The 21,303-nt window shown below is 36.4% G+C and overlaps 2 protein-coding genes across 2 annotated transcripts; one reads left to right on the top strand and one right to left on the bottom strand.

The window, feature by feature from the left end:
* The first annotated feature begins 908 nt into the window (after window positions 1-908).
* On the top strand, window positions 909-1,798 carry LOC145950254 (uncharacterized). The gene is made up of 2 exons (XM_083061321.1): window positions 909-1,062; window positions 1,107-1,798. Exons 1-2 carry the CDS (start codon window positions 909-911, stop codon window positions 1,796-1,798), a joined length of 846 nt encoding a protein of 281 aa, XP_082917447.1.
* A 9,474-nt stretch (window positions 1,799-11,272) lies between these two features.
* On the bottom strand, window positions 11,273-21,227 carry LOC109813266 (senescence-specific cysteine protease SAG39-like). The gene is made up of 4 exons (XM_083061830.1): window positions 17,521-21,227; window positions 17,257-17,444; window position 15,569; window positions 11,273-12,532 (listed from the first exon to the last, which is right to left on the bottom strand). The coding sequence occupies exons 1-4, from the start codon at window positions 17,957-17,959 to the stop codon at window positions 12,129-12,131; spliced, it is 1,032 nt and encodes a 343-aa protein (XP_082917956.1). The 5' UTR covers window positions 17,960-21,227; the 3' UTR covers window positions 11,273-12,128.
* Window positions 21,228-21,303: the final 76 nt, after the last annotated feature.

Below are 21,303 nucleotides of genomic sequence, written 5' to 3'. Positions count from 1 at the left end.
TTTGGTTGAAAATTGCAAAAAAAAAAAAAGTATTATTCATAAAGTAATAAGTGATGTGATATAGAGAGAAAAAAAATAATATTATAGACAATGTCATATAATTAAATAATATAAATTTTGACACTTTCAATTTCTAAGAAAAACAAAAAGAAATAACTAAATAATGTAAACAATGAACATGTAAGTGAAAATTTGTGGAATATACATCTAGAATTGGCTTCAATTGATTATCAAATCTCAAATTAATGTGTGAAAAAAAATTAAGAACAGTGAAAAGAAAGTAGAAAGATTATAAGAAAAGAAGACTACCCTCTTACTCGAATATCAACTTTATCAATTTCTTAATTTTTCTTATATTTATGATGTTAAAAATCGCAATTGTAGAAATTTTCTCCAATCCTTATGTAGAGATGGATTGGGTATCAACAGATTTTGAAACTATTGAAAACAGAACATAAAAAAATAGGAGTGAATGACAAAGAACAAATAACAAGAAAATTTGCAAATTAACTTCACACATACAAAAGAAACAAAAACTGATATGATATATTTGAATTATGTTGGGAATATGCCTAAATATCCTTAGGAGAATTATATTTCAAATATTTAGATTTAATCTATTTTTTATTTTAGGATTTGTTTCCTTATTTTTAGAATAGGATAATATCAATATTTGATTTTGTATAACAAATTTTCTCTATAAATAAAGACTCGTGAATAAAATTATATTATGCTCTTTTGATAAAATAACTCTTATAAAATATCTCATCAGACAAATATCATAAAATAACTCCATCATTGGTAGTAGAGCTAAGGTTAGAATCTTGGAGATGGAAGCAAAAAAAAACTTTTCACAAATTTCTCCACCTTATTTTGATGGAGAAAGTTACGATCTTTGGGCGGTGAAAATGGAAGCATACCTAGAAGCTTTAGATCTCTGGGAAGCCGTAGAAGAAGATTATGATGTTTCTGCATTGCCAGAAAATCCTACCGTAGCCCAAATGAAAATTTACAAGGAAAAGAAAATCAAGAAGGCAGAGGCAAAAAATTGTCTCTTTGCCTGTATTTTACAAAATGTTTCACTAAGATTATGACTCTCAAATCAGCAAAAGCAATTTGGGATTACCTAAAGGAAGAATATGTCGGAAATGAAAGGATTCGAAGCATGCAAGTATTAAATTTAATGAGAGAATTTGAAATTCAAAGAATGAAGGAGACTGAGACAATCAAACAATACTCTGACAAATTGGTTGGCATTGATAATAAGGTACAATTACTAGGAATGCAATTTCTTGATTCTAGAATTGTTGAAAAAAATTTAGTAACTATACCCGAAAGATATGAAGCTTCAATAGCGGCCTTGGAGAACATAAAGGATCTGAGTAAGATCACTTTGGCAGAAGTGTTACATGCATTGCAAGCATTAGAACAAAGGAGGCTCATGAGAGAAGAAGGATCTATGGAGGGTGTATATTTAGCCAAATGGAAGAACAACAATGGTGGCAAAAATAAGAAGAAGGAATTGTTCCAAGAGAACACTCAAAATAATAACACTCAAAATTTTTCACCATGTCCTTATTGCAAAAAGACTAATCATCCACAACAGAGATGTTGGTGGAAACCTGATTTAAAATGTGACAAGTGCAGACAATTAGGACACCTAAAACATGTATGCAAATCTCATGAGCAACAAGAAGAAGCCAACATTGTTGAAGATCAACAAGAAGAGGAAGAAGAACAACTACTTTCAATGTCATGCTTTATGACCAAAAAAACCCTCAAAAGCTTGGATTATTGATAGTGGTTGTACAAACCATATGACTTATGGCCGAGAACTCTTCAAAGAACTCAACAAAATTGATATCTCTAAAGTCCAAACGGGAAATGGAGCACACCTTACAGTAAAAGGCAAAGGAACAGTGGTTATTAAAAGTCATTCAGGTTTGAAATTAACTCTTATAAAATATCCCCTCAGACAAATATCATAAAGTAACCTCTATCAAATTATGAACTCAATTTTGCACACATTGAAAGTGTTACAAGTGTTTAAATACTAAAATTAATTAATCTCTGATTGAGTAAAACAAACAGAAAATTATGGCTAAACTAACAAGCAAATATCATTTGTAAGCACAATTTACTTTTTTTTGAACATAAGCAACTTGTAATTAAACTTACAAGTAAAACAGAAAATTATAGAGACTAAAATATTTAATTTTGACAATGAAAAATCTCAACTGCCAACTACTAAAAAAAAACTCGTGTGTTTTATGTTACTTGATATAATGTTCACTTCTCCCTGTATGAGTGAGGTTCATTTCTGTAAAAAAAAAATGACTTTGTTCTGATAAATTTCACAGCATGAATAGAACCGATGATTCCTTTCATGGGCAGAGCTAAAGTATTTTTCCTAAGACCAAGAGAAAGATAAATTTATTTTGGACCAAGTCAAAATATATTTTATTAAAATTATACATATATATGAAATTAAAATCATGAGGTGCCAAGGCCTCAAACACACGAGGTAGCTTCCCTGCCAAGGAAGGTGCAGAGTAACAATGAACTTAACATCAAGGTTTACTTAAGAACTTGATTAACACTGGCCTACTCATGTACACGAAGCTTTCTCTTATACCATTGCCATGGCTTATTATCTATATCTATAGTTATAAGTTTTTCGAAGCCAAAGAACCAATGCTTTTATATAACACATTTTTGGATGAATCCATGACCTTAAATGCAAGAAGCATAGGTTTGATGTTTCCAGACCAAATAAAGAAAAATTTGTCTTAAAGAAAAACAATAGGTCTTGAACTGTAAATGATATTCCATGTGATCGTGCTCCTTGATTAGGAAAATGGAAGAAGCAATGACCCTTGGAAAATCAAAATGCTTTTGGAGCGATGATAGAACGGGACGCTGGGAGTACTAAACTAACTGACTATATATAATTACTATGTGTTGCCTAAAGCAGGAAACGAATGAGCCACAAATTATAGAAAAACTTTAGAAACAAATGGCTAAAACTGTATTGACAATGTCGAGGATTCCTTGTTTTGGATAATGAATGTTTATTGGAATAAAATAGGGCAGCAGTAACAACCCTATTCAAGGTTGGTCAATAACTCCAACAGAATTACTGCACTTATCCTTTATCTTAGCTGTTATATATCAAAATAAATTTGATAATGATACTGTTGTATGTACTAAAACTTTGAGAAAAGAAAAATGTGATTAAACAACGTCTCATGTTGCATTCTAATTCAGGCAACTTGTTTCAACTTTGGTACAAAATAGAAGATCCTCAAAATAAACTAAAACCCCTTCTGTACAAATTTGCCTCATCTAATCTATCTGAGTCTCTTCTAGAATGATTTACAGTTCATTCAAGTGAGAGGTGACATGTAGGAACTCAGCCTCCTTACATGGTATTGTTAGACCACCTGTTGGATGCTCATATCCAAATTCTTCTTCTGCTTGACTAAGCAATTCTTGAAACAAAGGTTGGTTCAAGTATGATACTGGAATCACGAACCGTCTCATCTTATCTCCAACATAGACTGCAAGATATCCTTTTGGTACTTCAACCCTCTTGGAGGCTGCATGGGTTTTAGAAAATGAAGCTCGCCTAATAATAGCTGGCATGCGGAAGCCCATTTTTCTCTGTTACTCCACACAACAAATAAGGACTTGTATATGAAAGAAATATTTGAATTCTGATTCTTGGGGGATACGATGGCTTGTGTTGCATGAGAACCCAAGAACTAGTGTATATATAGTTGCTAAGGGGCAAGAGCATCAGCAGTGCAATTGCACAATTGGTCACAATAGTGTCTATTAAGGGACAAAGGATCACATGGTATTGTCTCGGGTCTTTTTCAAAGATTAGGAAGTTCAATGGGAGTGCATAACTCAGGTTCTGAGATATAGCCAGAAAATTACCAACCTGAGAACCTAATGTTGGTTCATGCAATCTGATAGAGTGAATCTAATGGTGGATATGCTTTAGACATCTCACATGCTTCTTTAAATAATTGAGATGACAGTGCTATTGATAGATATGTCTACCAATACCATATAACAACTAACATTAGAGTGAGTGACAGTTACCAACCAGTAAACATTAAGCAGACCAGATTGATAGCTTTGAATTAGTGTTGGTGGTGAGAAGAGAATTAATATTAGACACATGATCAAAAGTCATTATATGAACCACATTTTTATGCAGCCAAATTCTAACAAACAGAGTGTGAAATTGGCATAGATTAAGTACATGGCCCCTGCTCCATTCCCTTAATAATTGTCAACATGATCCAATTATATCTTTTATTGATTTTTTTTTTCTTTTCAAATGGGTAAATCTGTTGGCCATCACTTCAGAAAGTTAACTACTACAACATGTTACGTTGATTCTTGAGAAAGTCCTCTAAGACAACACCATATGCCCCTGTCTCTCAGGTGGTCCCATTACTCCTACCAATAATTCAGGTAGCCAATGGTTTCTCATATATCCTTTTATCTATATATATTCATTGTTACAAACATTTAGGGCCAGCAAAAATCATTCACATCCCGAAGCATTCAGAATTTAAAATCCTCCACTTTCAAGTCCCAAGATATACTATACAACAATGGGTTTTCATTTGCTAGGTATCCGAAGGGCATCATTTGTTGCAAACCATGCATCTTCAAAAGTGGTTGACACACCAAAGGGGTATGTTGCAGTGTATGTTGGAGAGAGAATGAAGCGGTTTGTGATTCCCATATCATACTTGAACCAACCTTCATTCCAAGACTTGTTGAGTCAAGCTGAGGAAGAGTTTGGATATGATCATCCCACGGGTGGTCTTACAATTCCTTGCAGCGAAGATTTCTTCCAACATATAACTTGTAGATTGAATAGGCTATAATTAAATCTCAAACTCTACAGGAGACTGACCACAGATTTGTATAGAGCCAACCTTAATTTTAACTTGTAAAAGTCATCCTTTCCCGAGAAATAGAGTGGGAAGATGATTAGAATGAACAAATCATAGAGCTTGTCCTTATTTTGTGCTATAACAATGAATTCAATTACTCAGGTAGCTCTTCTGTGCTTTCTTTTATTTTTTTTCAAACTTCACTTCTCCCTTTATGAGCAAGGTTGCTTGCAGTAAGCAAAAACTGGCATAGTTGTTCCAGAAAAAAGAACAAATTTATGATTCCTAACAACATAGAACTAAGGTAATTTTCCTAGGACCAAAGAGAAAGATAAATTTATTTTCGACAAAGTTAATATATATTTAATTAATATATATATATATATATATATAAATTAAAATTTTGATGTGTCAGGCCCCAATCAGACATGCAGCATCGTCATTGCCAAGACAGGTGCAGAAGAAAAAAGGATATAACTTCAAGGTCTACTTTTTCCCTTGAATAACACTGAACTACTACTTTAGGCTGAGAACCGATGCTTTTCTTTCACTTTTATCTACAAGATGAAATAAAACTATTAGCTTAATGCAAGAAGCAAAGTTTTTAACACACCAAAAATGGTGGCTTTAAAGCTAAAAAGATAACAATAATTACTTTATTTTATCATAATGTTTTGCCATATAATTGCATGAACCTTTCCCTTTTTCTGCAACAAGGGTAGAATTTGATTATATATATATATATATATATACACACGAATGAAATAAATCCTTATTTTCTTTTTCTTTTCTCAGGACCAAGAAAAGAATTTTCAATTTTAACGTTTGAAGATTCTGTGCTAGCTGAGCATTCTGTTTGTTAGTGCCTTTGATTCTTAGACTGACAAATGAGGAGAAAATGTGAAAAAAAAAAGGTTCATGTTCCTAAATTTCTCATTTAGATAAACATTGTTTACTCTTGCCCAAGTAAGATAACAAAAAATAGAGGGAAAGAGAATATCTTTAAATAAGCAACTAGGTTACAAAAATTGTGTCCAGTCTAACATGTTGGAAAATCTTAAATTTCTAGAGATTTCGAGATATCCGAGATATCCGAGATATTCGAGATATCCGAGATATCCGATTTAAGTTATCTGGAATTATTTGATTTATCTTTTGAGTTATTTTGTTTCAGATTAGATAAGATAGTTTTTTGATAAGTTTTTGATTTGATAAGATATTTTATTATCTTCTTGTTAGTTCAGTACGTTGTAAAATGGCTATTTAAAGGCCATCTCTTATTCAATAAAAAATACAGTGAGTTGCTACGTTCACCCACAACATTAGTATTACCTCGTCTCTCTTATTTTTTTCTACAAATTGGTATCAGAGCTTTATGCTCTGAGTGCCGAGTGTGAGAGGAAAATAGTGTGCGCCTGTGAAGGGGAGGAAAGAAGAAAGAGAGAGTAATGGCGAAGGTTGTTAATGGAATGACCGTACCACAACTGTCAAAGAAAACCAATTATGATAATTGGTATTTACAGATGAAGACCCTGTTGGGTTCCCAAAGTCTATGGGATATAGTGGAGAAGGGGTTTCAAGAACCCGAGGAGGACGAAGACCAATCTGTGGCTCAGATTGCCGCATTGGAAAAGACACGAGTAAAGGACAAATCGGCTTTGTATTTTTTGTACAATGCCGTGGATGAGTCAGGCTTCGAGAAGATTGCAAACGCTGCATCTTCAAAGGAAGCATGGAAGATCTTGGAGGTTGCGCACAGAGGTAACCACCGTGTCAGACAGATCCGACTTCAAACTCTCCGAGGAGAGTTTGAGTGTTTGAAGATGGAGGATAAGGAACAAGTATCCGAGTACATAACTCGGATGGAGAAGGTGGCTAACCAACTCGGAAGGAATGGGGAGCCAATGCCAGCAAGTAGAATTGTGGAGAAAATCTTGAGATCATTAACAGATGATTTCGAGAGTATTGCATGCGTAATTGATGAGTCAAAGGACTTGTCAGTTCTCTAAGTGGAAGAGCTCGCTGGGTCACTAGAAGCCCACGAACAAAGGAGGAGGAAGATGAAGGGTACTCTTGATCAAGCATTACAGGCGCAACTTGATTTGAATGAAACTCGGAACACCCAGGGCCGAAGATCAAGTGGACAAGGACGAGGTGATCAAGGACGAGGTGATCAAGGACGAGGCAAAAGACGAGGTGATCAAGGACGAGGTAGAGGACGAGGTGATCATGGAGGTGGACAAGGACGAGGTGATCGTAGCCAAGGAAGTCAGCCGAGGTCCGAGGTGGAATGTTATAAGTGTGGCAAACTCGGCCACTACGCAAAAGAATGCAGATCGGCAAATTGCTACAACTGTGGCAAATACGGTCACATAGCAAAGTATTGCCGAGCTAAAAGCCGAAGTGAAGAGAAAGAGAAGAATCTTCTCACAGAAGAAGAAGACGAGGAAGCAGGAATTTTGATGATGACGCAGAGCTCGGAGACCAAGCTACGTCCGAGTTGTGCCTCCGAGGATGAGCTAAACTTGAGTTGCGTGGAGAGATCAGTAGTTGAGCTTCCAAGCTCAGATGAGAAGTCAGAGGCCGAGCTTGATTCGAGTTACTTAAACAACTCGGTCTGGTATTTGGACACTGGGGCGAGCAATCATATGTGTGGAGAAGAGAGTTTCTTCAACGAACTCATCAAGGTGAAGGCTGGATTCGTGTCATTTGGAGATGATTCCAAGGTTGCGGTAAATGGGCATGGAACCATCAAGTTTATGCAGAAAGATGGACGAGTTGGAGAAATAAGAAATGTCTACTACGTTCTCGAACTTAAGAGCAACATCTTAAGCATGGGGCAGATGATGGAGAAAGGCAACTCGGTTCTGATGAAGGATCGAGTGCTTTATTTGAAGGACAAACATGATCGTTTAATAGCCCGAGTAGAGATGAAAAAGAATCGGATGTATAAACTAGAGTTGAACATCCTTCAAAATAAGTGCTTGAAGCTGGACGTGAAGGATGAAGCCATGATGTGGCATTTTTGTTTTGGGCATTTAAACTTTGGAGGCCTGGCCGAGCTATCAAGGAAGGAGTTGGTGCTCGAACTACGTGGTGTTGAGTTTGACAAGAAGTTTTGTGAAGCGTGTGTACTCGGAAAGCATACAAGAACAAGTTTTCCAAGCTCGTCCGAGTACAAAGCAAAGGAGCAACTTGGCCTGATACACACTGACTTGTGTGGACCAATCTCTCCTGCATCCTTCAGTGGTAAGAAATATTTCATCTCTTTCATAGATGATATCTCTCGAAAGACCTGGGTATATTTCTTGCAAGAAAAATCAAAGGCATTTGAAGCTTTTAAAAAGTTTAAAGTCATGGTGGAGAAAGAGACTAACAAGCAAATTAAAGCTTTGAGGTCGGACAGAGGTGGAGAATTCACATCGGCAGAGTTTATGGAATACTGTGAAGAGCAAGGTATAAAACGTTTTCTCACAGCTCCATATTTACCACAACAAAATGGAGTAGCTGAAAGAAAGAATCGGACTATTCTTGATATGGTCCGAGCTATGCTTAAAGGGAAGAATATGCCTGAGAAGTTTTGGGCAGAGGCAGTACAGTGTGCTATATATATACAGAACAGGTGCCCACATTCAAAATTGGATGATGTGACACCTCAAGAAGCATGGAGTGGACAAAAACCGAGTATACATCACTTCAAGATCTTCGGAAGCCTTGCTTACGGTCATGTTCCAGCTCAGCTCAGAACAAAGCTTGATGATAGGAGCAAGAAGTATATCTTGATCGGGTATGATGAAAAGGCAAAAGCCTACAAATTGTACAACCCTGTTACAGGCAAAATTCTGGTAAGTCGAGATGTCCAGGTAGATGAGGAAAGCGAGTGGAGCTGGAGTAACTCCGAAGAGACTTCGGGGAGCTCGAACTCTGAGAGGGAGAGCTCGGAGATAATAGGGAGAAGCTCGGATAGGACCAATGAGCATTCCGAGGAAGATGATAAACCTGAGCAGCTTAGAACTCGGAGCCTGCAAGACATCTACAACTCCACTGACGAGTTACATGTAGTATGTCTATTGACAGGAACAGAAGACATAAAATTTGAAGAGGCGGTACTTGATGAGAGATGGAAGAAAGAAATGGATGAGGAGATCAGATCAATTGAGAAGAGTGAGATGGGAAGCAAAGCTGAGCTAGTTGAGGAGTTTAAAGAAGTGATGAAGAGGGAGTTTGAGATGACCGATTTGGGCATCATGAAGTATTTTCTGGGTTTAGAGGTGGACCAAAGAACAACAGGTATTTTTTTGTCCCAAAAGAGGCATCGGCCACCGCGGCGCCGGGGGTGCTGGACGTCGCGTGGCTCGCGGGGCCATGGTACGCGGAGGAGTATCGCGCTCTGGTGGAAGAGGCATCGAAATAAAATAAAAAAAAAATTTAAGATTATGGGGGAGTTTTGTTGGAAAATCTTAAATTTCTAGAGATTCCGAGATATCCGAGATATTCGAGATATCCGAGATATCCGAGATATCCGATTTAAGTTATCTGGAATTATTTGATTTATCTTTTGAGTTATTTTGTTTCAGATTAGATAAGATAGTTTTTTGATAAGTTTTGATTTGATAAGATATTTTATTATCTTCTTGTTAGTTCAGTACGTTGTAAAATGGCTATTTAAAGGTCATCTCTTATTCAATAAAAAATACAGTGAGTTGCTACGTTCACCCACAACATTAGTATTACCTCGTCTCTCTTATTTTTTTCTACATAATATACATCTAAGTCAGTTTCATCTTCATGGGATTAGCACCCATTCAAGCGAGAAGTGGTATCTAAAAACACATATTCTCCGCAAGGAATAGTGAGAACTCCATTTGGATGATCATAGCCAAACTCTTCCTCGGCTTGACTCAACAAATCTTGAAAAGAAGGTTGGCTTAAGTATGATATTGGTACAACAAACCGCTTCATTTTCTCACCAACGTAGACTGCAAGATAGCCCTTAGGCACGTCCAAAGCTTTTGAAGATGCTTGGTTTACTGCAAATGATGCCTTTCTGATACCAGGTAAACGAAAACCCATTGTTGTATGTGTAGAGACTTGGGAAAAGAATGCCAAAAAAGATCGACTTGTAAATAAGATGCAAGTTTTGATCTTCTAATGCTCTATAATGTGAATGATTTTTGTTGTCCTCAATGCCTTGCAGCCTTGATTATTTATAGATGAATGAATTTGAAAGAAACTATTGACTAGATGAATAATTGAAGTAGGAGGGCTATGACACCAGAGTCATGGGACCAATAGAGAGACAAGGGCATATGGTGTGTTGCCTTGGAGTACTTGCTGAGGGATCAATGTAACATGTTATAGTAGATAATCTCAAATCTCAGAAATATAATGGTCTATGATCTCTCGCTGTCTGTTACCTTATAATTCATCAGCCAGAATGAAATCACCTTCCAGCTGTACTTCAACAAAAGTCTGTATTATCAACGTGAAGAAAACATGTCCAAAGCATGTTTACAAAAATGTGGAAGATATTAGCACCAAAGAATGCATGAATAAAATTTTAGTTTCACGTCACATTTGGTTACAAGTGGAGATCATATGTTGACCATTGTTTGATAAGGTGGTGTTACACACGTCTAAACAACTTTATGATCCTTGATAGAGACACTGAAGACAACACCATGTGATATCTCATGTGGATGCCCTCATCCTTTAATAGTCATTTTCTCTACGGATTGAGAATCTTAAAAACTATATATACACTATCCTTTGTCTTCGCAAACAACACATACACATACCATTTCAATCCTCAAGCATCAACATTTAGATTCTTTCTTAAAAAATTTGATATCGTTCTTCCTTCAGACAAACACAAAAAATGGGTTTCCGTGTACCTGCTATTCGACAGGCATCATTCACAGCTGGCCAAGCAGCTTCAAAATCTGTAAAAGTTCCAAAGGGCTATCTTGCAGTGTATGTTGGAGAAAAACAGAAGCGGTTCGCGATTCCCATATCATACTTGAACCAACCTTCATTTCAAGGCTTGTTGAGCCAAGCTGAGGAAGAGTTTGGATATGATCATCCCATGGGTGGCCTCACAATTCCTTGCAGTGAAGATGTCTTCCATCATATAACTTCTCTGTTGATTGGACAATAAATCTGACACTATTGGTGACTGACATAGATTAGTAGAAATTTTATACAATAGGGATAATCTCAACTTGTAAAGATTACCAATTTTTGAGTTATGACAACGAATTCAATTGATAAGTTTTTCTGTTGATCAGTTACGATATTTACTTCTCTCTGCAATTAGAACCGTAGACAATACTAGCAGGTTGCTTGCTTTAAAAAAAATAAAAAATAAAATGACTTGATTGTTCTCATGAATTTCACAGCATATAGTCGCCAACATGTTTCACAGACCGGGAACTCGGGAAGAGCTATTAGTTTTTCGCTCGGGTCAAATAAAAACATGAATTTATTTGGGAGGGAATTGAAAGATTTGTATGTTCTATTCGCACATGTAAATATTGAAGTTAAAGGTCCTAAAGCAGTATGTCACAGTTTTCTGGGATTCTGAAACCTTTCTCAGGTTATTAAAATCAAGGCATCTTGTTGGTTATTTTGAAAAGAAATATACAGGGCGGTAATAGAAATGGAAGAAAGGAACTGAATTGTAGAAGGCGGATTTCTATTCAATGACATAACATGAATTTATACAGCAATAAAAAAACTACAATAACGTAAAATCTGTTATTGATAAGCATAACGTATGAGAGAAATAAGGACAATCAAATATTCTGATTCTCACAATTATGACTCTCTTTTGCCTAAAAAAAGGAAAATAAAAACTGATATTTGGCAGCTTATGGGTCATTTCAATTAACACTCCTCCTTGACATTGAAGCTGCATGTTCCAACTTCCAAGTGTTTTCCTCAGGAACTCAAATCTGTCTTAATATTGACTCTTATGATCTCTGCCTTAATACTTCTTTTCTCTCATTTATTGTATGGTTCTGATACTTTATCCAAATGAAATAATTCATAAACATTAAATTAATCATTTTCACTTCATAGTATTTGATTGATAAGTACAAATGCAGGGGATACAGTGATATACACACTCAATAGCAGGAACCGAAGCTTAAAACTTAAAAAATATAAGTAGAATTGTAAATACCACAATAGTGTCCAAAAATTTGATAATTATGCGGTCGGGTAAGATGCCTGCATAGCTATACCACAAAGTCCTTCAGCTGCAGTCACGTCCCTTTGCATCCTAATATAGCCTTCTTCACCCCACTCAGTTCCCCATGAATTCTTAATCAACCAATACTCAGTCCCATCATTGCTAACACCATATCCCACAGCAGTGACACCGTGATCCAACTCAGTTCCACATGAACCTGTGAAGACACCACTTTTGTAATGCTGAAAGTCGGAGCCACTGGCATCAATGGCTACGGAAACTGGTTGATTAGCCACAGCTTTTTGCAGTGCCTTCTCATTGTTGGCAGGAACATCCTCATACCCAGTAATGGTAGCAGCATGGTTCCCTGCTTCATTTGCGTTGCACTTTCGATCAACACCCTTATAGGGGTAGCTGGCTTCTGTGTGTTAGGCAACTGGCATTAAAAGAGAGAATAAAAGGATAGAAGAGAGAAATAAACAATACTAAGAGTATTTGTTTTTGGTGTGTCTTAAACCTTACAAGGTGCCTCTATATATATAGCATAAGGAAGAGGCAAGCATTACAAACTAAGTGATGTGGGACTTAATAAGTAAGTTAAACTAAACAATGTGGGACTACTTCAATTTTAGAACTTAGACTACACACTTAACAATTCTCCCACTTGGAGTCTGAGTCCTAGTTAGCTTCCTTGTAAGCATCGAGTTCATATGCTCCTTCGCCTAGTGCAGCTTTCTTTATCTTCAATTATCCCTGAAGACCAGCTGAGGTAATGCAGAGCCTCAGTTTGTCAGTTGTAACAGTCTTAGTTAGCATATCTGCTGGATTTTCTGATCCTGAAATCTTCAGCAGAGATAATTCTTCATCATTTATCAATTCTCTAATGAAATGATATCTTAATTGAATGTGCTTGCATCTAGAATGGAAGACAGGATTCTTCGCAAGACATATAGCACTCTGACTGTCACTGAACAATGGAGCGTTCTTTTGTTCTTTCCCTAATTCACTGAGAAAGTTCTTTAGCCAGATCATCTCCTTGGCTGCTTCTGAGATAGCTATGTACTCAGCTTCGGTAGTTGAGAGAGCAACTCTATTCTGAAGCTTAGACTTCCAACTCACTGCAGTTCTCCCCAAGGTGAAAATGTAACCAGTGGTGCTTTTTCTAGTGTCCAAATCTCCTCCCAAATCTGCATCAGAGAACCCTTGTAAAGTGAAATTACCTCTTTTGAAGAGCAAATTTATTCCTAAAGTACCCTTCAGATATCTTAATATCCACTTTACACCTTCCCAATGCTTCTTCCCGGGATTCGATAGGAATCGACTGACAACTCCAACAGCATGTGCTATGTCAGGTCTGGTGCACACCATGGCATACATTAAGCTCCCAACTGCTGATGCATATGGTACTCTTGACATGTGGTCCTTTTCTTCAACTGTCTCTGGAGATTGCTTCTTTGAGAGCTTCATGTGAGTTCCCAAAGGGGTGTTCCTGATTTTGGCATCTCCAACATTAAATCTGTCAAGAAGCTTTTCTATGTATTTCTCTTGAGACAACTTCAAGACTCCTTCTAGTCTGTTTCTAGAAATCCTCATGCCAAGAATTTGTTTAGCTGGACCAAGATCCTTCATCTCGAAGTGGTCTGTCAATTGCTGCTTTAGCCTGTTAATTTCTGTCATATTTGGCCCTGCAATTAGCATGTCATCAACATATAGAGCAAGGATAATATAACTGTTAACATATTTCTTAACATAACAGCAATGATCCATGTCACATCTGCTAAATCCTGAGTTTTGCATAAACTCATTAAATTTTTTGTACCACTGCCTTGGTGCTTGTTTCAAGCCATACAAGCTTTTATGAAGCTTGCATACAAGATTTTCCTTGCCTGAAACTTTAAAACCTTCTGGCTGAGTCATATAAATATCTTCATCTAAATCTCCATGCAAGAATGCAGTTTTAACATCTAACTGCTCCAAATGAAGATTCTCTGCAGCAACAATGCTCAGTATGACTCTGATGGTAGTCATTTTTACAACTGGAGAGAAAATTTCTGTGAAGTCAATTCCTGGTTTCTGCTGAAATCCTTTGACCACAAGTCTCGCCTTGTATCTTTTTCTGCCATCAGATTCTTCCTTCAGCCTGTAAACCCACTTGTTTTGTAGAGCCATCTTTCCTTCTGGCAATTCAGTTAACGACCAAGTACCATTCTTTTGAAGAGATGTCATCTCATCCTTCATTGCTAACTCCCACTTGACAGAATCATTCCCCTGTATAGCCTCATCGAAGTATTCTGGCTCACCAGCATCAGTCAACAATAAATAGTGCAATGAAGGAGAATACCTTTCTGGTGCAACTGAAACTCTGCAGGATCTTCTCAAAGGAGGAGATGCTGGTTCTGATTCAACCTCTATATTTGTACTCTGGCTTCTGTTGGTTATGTCGCTTTCTGAAATTTCTTCAAGTTCTACTTTCTCAGAAGGCTCTGGCAACTTGTCTGTATCAATAGATTCTGCAGAAAATCTATCCTTATAAAATAGATTCTCATTAAAAGTGACATTCCTGCTTCTGATGATTTTCTTGTTTTGGTCATCCCAAAATCTGTAGCCATACATGTCAGAACCATAACCAATAAAATAACACTTTTTGGCCTTGGGATCCAATTTGTCTCTACTATCAGAGTCTATCAAAACATATGACACGCAGCCAAATACTCTTAAATGTGAAAGATTTACCTCCTTCCCAGACCATACCTCTTCAGGCAATTGATAACCCAAAGGAACTGATGGTCCTCTATTTATGAGATATGCTGCTGTGTTGATTGCATCTGCCCAAAACACCTTAGGCAAGCCCGATTGGATCCGCATGCACCTAGCCCTCTCGTTCAATGTTCTATTCATTCTTTCTGCAACACCGTTTTGTTCTGGTGTTCCTGGTATTGTCTTGATCATTCTGATCCCATGTTCTGAACAGAAGTTCTTGAATTCGTGGCTATTATACTCTCCACCATTGTCAGATTTCAGACTTTTCAACTTTAAACCTGTCTGATTTTCAACTTCTGTTTTCCATCTTTTAAACACAGAAAACACGTCAGGTTTATTTTTGAGAAAATAAACCCATACCTTTCTCGTAGCATCATCGATAAAGGTGACATAATAGCATGAGCCTCCAAGAGATTTCACTGGAGCTGGCCCCCAAACATCTGTATGCACCAATTCAAGCCTTTCTGTTTTCAGTGTCTTTCCTTGCCTTGAGAAACTAATTTTTCTCTGTTTTCCCAAGATACAGTGTTCACAAGTGCCGACATCTACGTGCTTTAGTTTTGATAACTTACCCTTTGTCGCCATTAGCTTCATTCCTTTCTCACTCATGTGCCCAAGTCTTTGGTGCCACAAGAATGAATTATTGGCAGCCTCAGTAACTGCTATCATGTTCTCATCTGCAACCATGTAAAGTGACCCTCGCTTCTTTCCACGAGCGACAATGAGATTGCCTTTCTTGACTTTCCATGCTCCATCTCCAAAAGTGGTTTCGTGCCCTTCATCATCCAGCTGCCCTACAGATATTAAATTTCTTTTTAAGGCAGGGATATGTCTGACATTTTTCAGTGTCCAATGGCTCCCACTTGAGGTCCTTATGGCAATATCTCCTTTTCCAACAATATTCAGAGGTTTGCCATCTGCAAGGTAAACCTTTCCAAACCTTCCAGAAACATAGTTAGTCAACAATTCATTAGAAGGAGTGGTGTGGAATGACGCACCTGAGTCCATAATCCATGACTCAATAGGACTATCTAGGCTGCAGATTAATGCATCGTCTATCTCGTCAGTTGCTGCATTTGCTGATTCATCATCATCACGTTTCTTGTGATTCTTGTTTTTCTTCGGAGCTTTGCATTGATTGGTAAAGTGACCTCTCTTGTCACAATTCCAACAAACAATGTCATTCCGGAATTTTGGTTGACCTTTAGCTCTTGACTTTGATCTTCCTCGGCTGTTGTAACCTTTTTGAGTGGTTCTTCCTCTACTTTCAGTATTTAATGCTGAACTGGAAGTAGAACTGGAAGGTTCCTCGGAATCTCTCCTGCGAACATCTTCGCTCAAGATCAGGTCGCGAATGTCGTTGAGCTTCAACTTGTTATCCCTTGCAGAACTGCTGACTGCAGTAACAGTTGCAGCCCAACTTTCCGGTAATGATGACAATAGTATCAATGCCTTCACCTCATCTTCAAATTTGATTTGTACTGACTCTAACATAGCAAGAATAGTGTTAAAATCATTAATATGATTAATCACAAGGTTACCTTCTCCCATCTTAAGGTTGAACAACCGACGCATTATGTGTACTTTGTTGGCTGCAGATGGTTTCTCATACATGTCTGATAGTGTCTTCATCAGACTTGCAGTTGTCTTTTCATTGACGATGTTGAACGCGACATTCTTGGCCAATGTCAGCCTGATCACGCCAAGAGCCTGTCGATCTAGCAAGTTCCACTCTTCCTGTTTCATATCGTCTGGCTTCTCCCCTATTAAGGGTTGATATAACTTCTTTTGATACAGATAATCCTCTATCTGCATCTTCCAGAAGCCGAAGTCTTTACCATCAAACTTCTCTATCTTCACCTTCCCTTCTTCTAATGCCATTGCTCTGCTGCTGAGAAAAGCTCTTGCTCTCTAAACTGAGACTCTCTCCTCTTAAACTGAGGAATTCTGAGAAAAGCTCTCACTCTCTAAACTGAAGATTATTCTTTTCTGTTGTGGAAGATCAGATAAAACTGCAACCACAGAGCATACTAAGAATACTCTCCTCTCACTCTCTAAACTGAAGATTATTCTTTTCTGTTGTGGAAGATCAGATAAAACTGCAACCACAGAGCATACTAAGAATACTCTCCCGAACCTAGAGCTCTGATACCAGTTGTTAGGCAACTGGCATTAAAAGAGAGAATAAAAGGATAGAAGAGAGAAATAAACAATACTAAGAGTATTTGTTTTTGGTGTGTCTTAAACCTTACAAGGTGCCTCTATATATATAGCATAAGGAAGAGGCAAGCATTACAAACTAAGTGATGTGGGACTTAATAAGTAAGTTAAACTAAACAATGTGGGACTACTTCAATTTTAGAACTTAGACTACACACTTAACACTGTGTTGAGTCCATTGTTTTGGATGATGAATTTGAATGCATCATCCATAAGACCACCTTCACAACCTTGGTCCACACCCTTTGTGTCACAATCAACAAGTTCTTGTTCTGACAAAGAGATCAATTTTCCAGTACTCAGTTTATGAATTCCTTCCGTTGCTGCAACAGCAGAAAATGCCCAGCAACATCCTGCAAGACAAATTATTAGTTAGATAATAGTCATTCAATTTAATTTGAATTTTTTAAAAAGTCATCAATCACTAACCACATTGGCCTTGGTCCTTGATGGGTGTCACTGCTCCTTTTTGTCTCCAATCTATTGAGGATGGTACTGTAGTTACATTTTCATACTTAAAAGTTGTAGTCCTTGTGATTGAGGAACACACGTGGCCCTTGAATCTATTTCTTGATGCTATGAACTCCTCATTGGTGAGATCTGAAAACTGATTAATGCCTAGCTTGTAGGGTTTATTGTTAGCATTGTTGAAGGCTTCAATGTAATTCACATTGTCCTTGAATATCCTGAAACGTTTTTCCCTTTCCTGAGGGTCCTTATACACTTTTCCATAACGAAGCATCCATTGCTCATGTCTCTCATACATGGAGGCATCTTGGAGAGTGCGAGATGAGACTTGAAGAGCCCAGAATGCCATGCACAAAAGCATTGCCAATGAAATATGAAACAAATGATTTTTGGATACCATGGTGGCTGGTAGTGTAGTGTGACAATTATGGGAAGAACTGCTTCAGGTTGGTTAATGAAGTGTGAGAAAGATGTGTTGTGGTGGTACCAAGATTATTTGTGGCATTTATAGGCAAGTTAACTTTGAATCGTAAATTAATGTTTTTGTTTTCAGCTAAAATCTGGAAGCACCTTTGTCTAAATGTACGAATGAGAGAATGTTTTGAATAGGAGTCTTGTATACAGGTGTAGTAATCCCGAGTCCCGACAAATTATTTGTCAAGGTTAACGTAGTCTTGGAGGAACTAGCACATAGTGACAGAGTAGTTTTCAAAGGGATTCCATCTAAATAATTATAAAAATAGAGGTTTGAAAAAAAAATTAATTTCTTGTACATGCATATCGTTAACAACCAAATAATAAAGTTACATTCTTCCGACAGTTATTATTGATGATTAAATGGTAATTAAGACATATTGATTATAATTTAATGGCTTAATTGCACTTTTGGTCTCCGGTGTGAGTTGTTTGTCCCATGAAGCAATTCAAGCCCCGGTTTCTTGCCGTTGGAAAACTCTGACGTGGCAACATGAATTGCTTGAAGAAGAGAGAGTTGCTTCCTCAAGCAACCGTTCCTTACCAGATTTCAAACATATCTTATTGAACATATTTGGGAATGTTTCGGAAATAATAATGATGAAAATTAATTTTGTATAATATTTATATATTTACTATTGTTTTATTTTATTTTTAATATTTACTTATTGTATATTTTTTCTCGTAATTTATTTTCTTTCATTGTAGTGCAATTATCCTCTCTTTTTTAATTTAAATTTGGTTCATAAATGATTAGAAAAAAAATTCTAAAAGTTAAATTTCTTAAAGTTTCTTAACATTGAAGTAAATTTGTGTTTGAGTTGCTTAATGCTGACATGACACACTAAGGACCACTTTTTTCATTTTTCAATGCATGAAGCAACTCAAATGAGTTGCTTCCATTGGAGATGCCCTTAGTGCAAGAGTAATTTTGGTCCTCATAATTTAAATTGCTTAATTTTGGTTCATAAATTTAAATAATGGGCAATTTTAGTCTTACAAACAATTTATCATCCAAAATTTAACAGATGTTAATAATGTGAATTTTATGCTAAATAAACATTAATTATATATCATTTAATTTCTTATGTGTCAAATTATTTAATATTCAAATTTTAAAAATTTTAAATTCATTTATTTTAAATTTCTCTTTCTTATACGTGTTAATGTTGCAACTGGAACGGCCCGTTCTCCAAGCAGAATGGGTCGTTTTGCTTGCACGCGTAGTCTGTTAATTTTGAAACTGGAACGTCCAAGTAGAACAGCCCGTTTTGATCCATCGTCATGTGTGTATTTTTACATCTGGAACGGCCCGTTCTAAATGGAGAACAGGCCGTTCTGCAAGTGCTGCAAGGAGAACGAGCGTTTTGAAAGGAGAACGGGCCGTTCTGGATCCAGTTTTATACCATGCTCAGATCTAAAACGCAAAAAAAAAAAATTAACACGTATAAGAAAGAGAAATTTAAAATAAATGAATTTAAAATTTTTAAATTTTGATTATTAAATAATTTGACACGTAAGAAATTAAATAATATATAATTAATGTTTATTTAGCATAAAATCCATATCATTAACGTCTGTTAAATTTTGGATGGTAAATTGTTTGTAGGACTAAAATTGCTCATTATTTGAATTTATGGACTAAGAGTGTAATTAAGCCTAATTTAATTTAGCAAATAATAAAAAACAATATTTACTCATTACAATATTCATCTCAACTTGTAAAGGTTACCAATTTTTTGAGCTATGACAACGATTTCAATTGCTGAGTTTTTCTGTTGATCAATTACAATATTTACTTCTATCTGTACTTAGAACCGTAGACAGTATTAGAAGGTTGCTTGCTTAAAAATAAAATAAAATAAAAAAAGACTCGAGTGTTCTCGTGAATTTCAAAGCATATAATCGCCAACATGTTTCACAGACTGGGAACTGAAGAGCTATAGCTTTTTGCTGGGGTCAAATAAAAACATGAATTTATTTGGGAGGGGATTGAAAGATTTGTATGTTCTATTCGCACATGTAAATATAGAAGGTAAAGGTCCTAAATTAAGCAGTATGTCACAGTTTTCCAGAATTCTGAAACCTTTCTAAGGTTATTAAAATCAAGATGTTAGATTTCATCTTAAAACTAATTGGCATTAAGTAAAGTTGTCCAACAAATATATAAATCACACCCGGAGAATTGAGACAAGCGATATAGGACTTCCCAACACTCCACTCCCCTCAGATGCCTGCTGAACCAAGCAATGTCTACCAAAATAGACAAACTAAGAAGATGGACTCTAGGCTCTTGATAGACCAATTGGCATTATGTAAAGTTATCTAACAGATATAGAAACCGCACCCGGAGAAATTAAGGCAAGCAATGTGAGACTTCCCAACATCCTCCCACCATAGATGTCTACCGAACCAAGCAATGCCTACTAGAATAGGCAAAACAAGAAAATAAACTCTAGACGCTAATACCATGTTAGATTTTATCAAACCAAGAAGATGAGCTCTAGGCTTTGATACCATGTTAGATTCCATCTTAAAATCAATTGGTATTAAGATAAAATCTAACACAAGATATGTTGTTGGTTATTTTCAAAAGAAATATACAAGGAGGTAATAAAAATGGAAGAAAGGGACTGAATTGTATAAGGCAGATTTTTATTCAATGGCATAACATGAATTTATACAGAAATAGGAAAAATAGAATCACGTAAAATCTGCTATTGATAAGCATAACGTATGATAGAAATAAGGACAATTAAATATTCTGATTCTGACAATTATTTGACTCTTTTTTGCCTAAAAAACAGGAAAATAAAAACTGATATTTGGCAGCTTGATGGGTCATTTCAATTAACACTCCTCCTTGACATTGAAGCTGCATGTTCCAAGTCTTTTCCTCAGGAACTAAAATCTGTCTTAATATTGTATTTTGGTTGTTGTTTGTATGTATAGGTTATCACCAAACCAACCAGCAGCTCTCTGATACAACTGATGGGTATTTTTTGTCATTTCAATTAACACATGTTCATTCATTTCATAAAACAATATTCAACTTGTGATCTTGTGCAAAGGGATGATCAGTTTGTTTTGTTCAGTTGTAACTGTCATTAGGTAGCTGTTAGCCAATGTTAGAATTCAGTTAGGTGGTTAAACAACACTGTCAGTACTATATATACATATATAGCCCTCTATATCATTGTAGCGAGTAAAAATATTCTTTCATAGACAATTCATTTTTCTCTCTTATGATCTCTGCCTTAATACTTCTTT

This window comes from Cajanus cajan, chromosome 8 (assembly GCF_000230855.2).
Source record: "Cajanus cajan strain Asha chromosome 8, NIPB_CcT2T_4, whole genome shotgun sequence".
In the NCBI taxonomy this organism is placed as follows: domain Eukaryota; kingdom Viridiplantae; phylum Streptophyta; class Magnoliopsida; order Fabales; family Fabaceae; genus Cajanus; species Cajanus cajan.
The sequence above is the reverse complement of the archived record's forward strand: the minus strand, read 5'-3'. Positions and strand labels throughout refer to the sequence as shown.